At 39.7% G+C, this 6000-nt stretch overlaps 1 protein-coding gene across 1 annotated transcript in view; it reads right to left on the bottom strand.

The window, feature by feature from the left end:
• Positions 1-508: 508 nt before the first annotated feature.
• Positions 509-6000, bottom strand: part of MAEL (maelstrom spermatogenic transposon silencer) — a 38409-nt gene continuing 32917 nt past the window's right edge. Inside the window, exons 10-12 of the mRNA XM_074220361.1 lie at positions 3316-3448; positions 2412-2481; positions 509-1115 (exon numbers count right to left, since the gene is read on the bottom strand). Of these exons, the coding sequence (XP_074076462.1) occupies positions 928-1115; positions 2412-2481; positions 3316-3448 (391 nt within the window). The 3' untranslated portion in view covers positions 509-927. The remainder of the gene's footprint in view (positions 1116-2411; positions 2482-3315; positions 3449-6000) is intronic.

Here is a 6000-nt window from a genome sequence, read left to right as displayed (position 1 = left end):
TGACTTTCTGATACTCAAGAGGAACATGCACATACTTTAAGTCCTTCAGATATCTGTCTCCAGTAATTCTCTGTGATCTATAGTCCATGGTATGAAGTAAGAATGGAGCAAATGCTGCCTAATCTATGACCCAGCTGGCTCCTGTGATCTTCACTACCTATGCTCATGCCAGTCCCCCCAACCGAGGGACAAAGACCCCACTGCTGGGCCTTGGGCTCCAAAGAAACAAGGTGTAAATAGATGCAAAAAGGACGCAGACTATTTTCAGAAGGCTTTAAAAGGCATAAAAATCTTCATTTCTCTATGAACAAAATGTTCCATTCTAATAATAAACCCTCTTTGCATTGCCAAAGTTTGCATCTTAAAAACTCTGAGGGCTGTGTATTCAGAGCCAGCAGATCCTCTGCTAGGGACCCCCATCCGGGAGAGTTGCAGGAGAAGGGAAGACCCAAGGGCCTCCTGAGAGCTAAGGAAGGCTCCACACGTTATCAAGGGGAAAAGGAGAACACTAACACTTTATTCATTTCCATGATAACAGACAGCCATCTATTTATTCTTATTATTTAAACAGGCAAAAGTATATTTATAAAGTTACCCCCAAATCCAGCTCCTTTCTTCTTAAAACAACAGATCTGGTTTTTCTTTGTTTTTTTTATAGGCCACTTCAAACTTTAATACTATTCCCACCATACAATCAGAAAATAAAATGCTCTAGTAATAATAATAAAACAAACAAAGCTGCCAATTCCTTCCCAAACTACAAACAAGTTTTAATTTATGAGCAGGATTTCTTTCCAATTTAAGGATTCTTTCCAATTCTCCAGTGGGAGGAAAAATCAATGTGAAAATTTGTTTGCTTAAGTGTACTGATTATGGAAGGGACTTAGGGCCTGCTGCTTCTTGCAGAAACTGAAAAAGGTCCCATTTTTAGGATAAGGAGGAGAAAGATTTGCACTCATCCTTCTGGGGCACATAAGGAGAGAGTGAAGTCTCACAGTTTGGGAGTTTCTGGAAGTTGCTGGAGGAATTGGATATGCTCTCCAGCAGACGGGTGATGCCTCTCCCCCGAACATTGCTTGTTTTGCCAGCTGCTTTCACCCCAGATGGATAGTCATCTAGGATGATGAAAACACAAGGAGAAGAAATTAAACAACTCTATTCTTTTACTAGGAAAGGATTTCTCATCAGATGAACTGCCTCCTATTTCCCTATGACAAGAAACAGTGAGGGGGACCCAAAGGGGTCTCTGGAGCTGGCCCAAGAAATGAAGGAGAACATAAGAGGACATTCCTGAGTCTCAGGGTCCTCTGGAGTTAAATAGTAATTCCAATTCTTGGGATACACAGGTGGTCAAGAATTTTACTTTGCAGGATTTTAGTATTGCCTGAAACTTAATAGATGTTTTGTAATCCCTTGGTGTCTTTAGTTTTTAGGAAAAAGATTTAGTTTCTGAAAACATAATGTATCATCATAACAAAATTGTGGCTGCTAAAGAAATTAAGGGCTCTCGGTGAACTGTCTTGTGAGTCTCTTGTAAAATAAGCATTTACTGCTCCCAGTAATAAAAGAAAATCAGGAAAGGTTCCAAGGAGAAGGCAACACCTGAGCCAGGTTCTGAAGAAAGGAAAACGGTGCAAAGGAAACCAGGACAGGTGATGGTCCAGTGTAGCTGAATTAGAGGATTCATAAAGAAAGGAAGACAGAGTAGTTTATGTTCCTCCACTTGATGCAATGAGGAGCCCCTGGGCTGAGAAGAATGGTTGCCTTGGGCTTTAGTGATAGAACTGCCGACTGGAGGGAGAACAGACTGTCCCAAGGACAGAGCCAAGGCAGGGAGACCAAGTAAGAGGTGTTTCATTTATCAATATGAGAGGTAATGAGGATATGAAGTGGATGGTGGCCACTTAAGGGGGGATGTGGTCAATAATACTTATCAATTAACCAGATTTGTAGGAAGAGGAGAATGAAGCTTTGAGAATGATTCAAGTTATCAATCTTTAAGAGTTTGAGAAGACAGTGGTGGTCTCATACAAATAGGAAATTAGGACCAATCATGGAGTGTTGGGGAAAAGGGGGAGCCTAGGGTGAGTTCTGTTTGAGATGTGTCACATTGACTATGCCTATGGGATAAGCAGTTGGAAATACCCCAGAGCCAATTTGTGATATCTGAGATACCTAGTGTTCTACAGAAAACACCAAATTCGCTATTTTTGGAAAGGAAGAAAATTACTATTAACACAGTTCTCCAGTTTATAAAATTCCTTCCAAACTCTAGGCCATATTCTATATCCTCAATCTGATCAGTTTAGATGAACTTCTGGGGAAGGAGATATAACCAAATCAAAGGCAAATATGTGACCTCACCAACACCCACCCCTTCCATGCTCCCCTCCAAGATGAAGACTACTTACAGTTGGATGCATTGGCTCTTTGTTCCTGATGAGAAGAGTTTGAAAAAGGAGGACTATCAACTCTTAGTTTCTAGAAGACAAAAGGACATGAGTATTGATTTGTTCTTGGTGAGGGGGAGGTGATAAGCAATCAGGATGAATTCTTTCACTAATTGCTGACTGGCATGCTGTCTGCTCAGGATAACATTGTTGGGTACCAGGTAAAATCTCTAACATTTTTCAACATTCCATACCCCTTTATCAGTTAAAACTTTTATCTACAAGCAGCTCATTGGAAAATCTGGGTTATGATAAATGTCAATGCCTAAACAATTTATATTTCAAATTACTTTCATTTATTGACTTTAAATTCAATTCAGATTCTATCCCCACAGAGAGTCCCTCTACTTAGACTATTTGCAACAGTTTCAAGTACCTGTTAGTGGCATGAAATGAGCTGTAAGCAAGAAAAGAGTATGGTACAAGGACAAGTTGGATTCTTTCCATTGGAGCTCATCTCCCAATGCTTCTCAGGTTTTATATCAGTGTGACATTATTTTAAGTGAATTTCAAGAACATTGCCAAGAGCCATATTTAGATAAAATAAAATATCCATTTGAATCCTAATCATTTGTAGACTGCCTATCCTAGTTCTTTCTGAAAAAGGAAAATTTAAATGAATGTTTATTTCAAAAATCAAATTAAAAGGGGTAAGAGGTGGGAGAAGAGCCTACAAAAAAGATATAGGGACTCTAAAAAGTCAGGTTCTGTGCCTAGATCTAGAAAAACATTAAAGAGAAGGTAGGGAGAGCTAGTTAAGTTTAATTGGCAGATTCTAAAAAGAACCTCCGAGTAGATGAGTCAGCTCTAGAAAGTTAACTGATCTTTCAGTTTTGATTCTCTTTTAGCTCCATAATGTACTTACCTGGAAACGACCTGCATCTAGCACCACCATTTTGGGATTTACACTGTTACTGGCTTCGTAATCCTGCAGTGGTACATGAGCTTCTGTGAGCGGAATTCCAAAAAGAGTACCTAGAGAATTACTGATGCAATATCTTTAAAAGAAAAAAAAAGACTTCAATATTAGAAAATCATTGTAATAATTTTCTCTTAAAATGCATTCTATATAAAATATTTGAGATTAAATAGAAGATCCTAGATTTATGCAGGAAGAGACTTCACAAGGAATTCAGGGGAAAAAAAAGTGGTATTCTGTGGTCTAAAACTACAAGAATTGCCCCAAGATGGGTGGAATACAAAAGCACCAAGTTGTGAAAGAATTCAAACCTACTTAAAACCCAGGATGCTGGGTTAAGAAAAAAAACAAAACTGATAGATGTATTTGATAAAACTACTATCTACAGTTTTTATAAATGCATACAAAACAGAAAAGGTGTTACTAAAAGGCTCTGATTTTTTTTAAAAAAAACTATAGATTACCTATAGAATAAAGATATTAATATGGTTTCCTGGAAATTTTATAGAGCCATCATACAATGAGAGATTTAAAAGACTGGGTCTAATGCAAGCCCTCTGCATATTAACTGTGGCCCTTCAGTCTCCCTGGACTGATTTTTCCCATCCATCAGGAGTGGATATTGGATTAGCTGGCCTTGAACTCCAAATCCTCATCTAGTCACTCTAGAGGACCCTTAGTCCCAAGTTCCTGACCCTGTGGATCTATTTCAAAACACAAGTTTCCTAAGGGAGCAAAGGGTTTCTTTAAGAATGCAATAAATATAGTACCAAAATCTCTCACCATCTTCATTAGGAAAGAGGGACAAGTTGGAATATATCTAAAGAAGAATAGGATAATGACACTGACCAAGAAGATGAAAGAAGCAGGGAAGCCTATAAAACAGGCTCAGGAAAAACATGGCAGACAATCCACAAGCATTTATTAAGAGTTTACGTTTCTGGGCGGCTAGGTGGTGCAGTGGATAGAGCACTGGCCCTGGAGTCAGGAGTACCTGAGTTCAAATCCAGCCTCAGACACTTAATAATTACCTAGTTGTGTGGCCTTGGGCAAGCCACTTAACCCCGTTTGCCTTGCAAAAACCTAAAAAAAATAAAAAGAGTTTATGGTCCTGACCTCAAGGAACTCCTAGTCTAAAGAGAAAGACAAGATGCAAATCACTGTGCACACATAAGCTAGACAGAGACCTAATGGAATTCCATTTCAGAATGTTCCAGAAATAAGGTCAGTCAATAAAATGCCACAGAGTCAGGTGATGTCCTGGGATAAGGAGCAGCACATAGACCGGTCCAACTTGATAGCAGAATACAGGGTGTAAAAAAGTGCAAGAAACCTGGAAAGGTAAAGAAGGCGGGGCATGAAAGGCTTTAAATTTCCTATTTTATCTTGGCAGCAAAAGGGAAACAAAGGAGTTTACTGAGCAGGAGTGTGAGGTGGTCAAAGCGGTGCTTTAGGAAATTACTTTGGAGGTTGAGTAGAGGAAGACTACCCAGAAGGCTCCGGCAACCATCCAGGTGATGGGGGTCCACACCAGAGTGGAAGCTATGATCACAGAGAAGGGGTCACAAGTGGGAGACAGTGTGACAATGGGAACAAGAAGGAACAATGGATTAGATACGTGGTTGGAAGGCTGTAAACCTAGGCAGTGCCTTCTTAAAGTCACAGTAAAGTTCAGATGAGAGGAGAATTGGGGAGAATTATGTTTCAGACAAAGTGAATCTGAGAGGCCTCCAGGTAATCTAATTCAAGGGGTCCAAAAGATCATGTGACATGAGCAAATAGCTTAGAACAGGCTGGGTCATTCTGGGAATCTCCTATGTGTTGATGCCAACTGATGCCAGGGGAACTGATAAGACGCCAAGTGAGATGGTATGGAAGAAGAGGGTCCAAGACAGGTCTTGTGGACACCCCACATTAGTGGTTGTGAGATCCCACAAAGGAGACTGAAAAGGAGAAATTTCGTAGGTGAAAAAGAAATACTGGAGAGAGACTTAGACTTATCTGGGAGAAAGCAAATGACAAAGTCAAAGGCTGAAGAGAGGTGAAGGAAGATGACCAAGCAAAGGCAGGGAGATCTGGTAAGGGAGAGAGCACTGCTACCTTGGCAGAGGAGAATTTCAGTTGAATGAAACTGGAAGTTAGCTTTCTCAAGAAGTTTAACAAAGAATGATAGCTAGCAGAGATGGTTAGATAAAGTGAGGATTTTCTTTTCTTTCTATGGATGAAGAAGACATGATATGTCTGTAGGCAGCAGATAGGCAGAGACTGACAATGATAAAAGGAGCAATGTTCTAGAGAAGACAGGGAAAGACAGAGGAATTTGTTGGCAAGAACAACAAATCTAAATGTGAAGGGAAAAGAGGCCTCAACTGCTTTAGTGAAATATGAGTAGAGGTCTTCAGCAGAGAGTGAGGCAAGGAGAAATGATGAAAACTAAAGAGGGATAGGAAGCAGCCTTCAAATTTTATAATGAAAAGCAATTAGATTAATTTTTCTTGGTCTCTGAGAACAAAAAACAGGAACAGTGAGTTAAAATCTGAAAGAAAGATTTCAGCTCAATATATAGATGATAAATAACAAACTCTTGCTAGATCAAGGCTGCCTTCAGAGGCTCATCACTGAGAAGTAGCA

The sequence above is a fragment of the Macrotis lagotis genome, chromosome 2, assembly GCF_037893015.1.
Source record: "Macrotis lagotis isolate mMagLag1 chromosome 2, bilby.v1.9.chrom.fasta, whole genome shotgun sequence".
Taxonomy (NCBI): Eukaryota; Metazoa; Chordata; class Mammalia; order Peramelemorphia; family Peramelidae; genus Macrotis; species Macrotis lagotis.
This window is presented reverse-complemented; position numbering and strand designations above follow the sequence as displayed.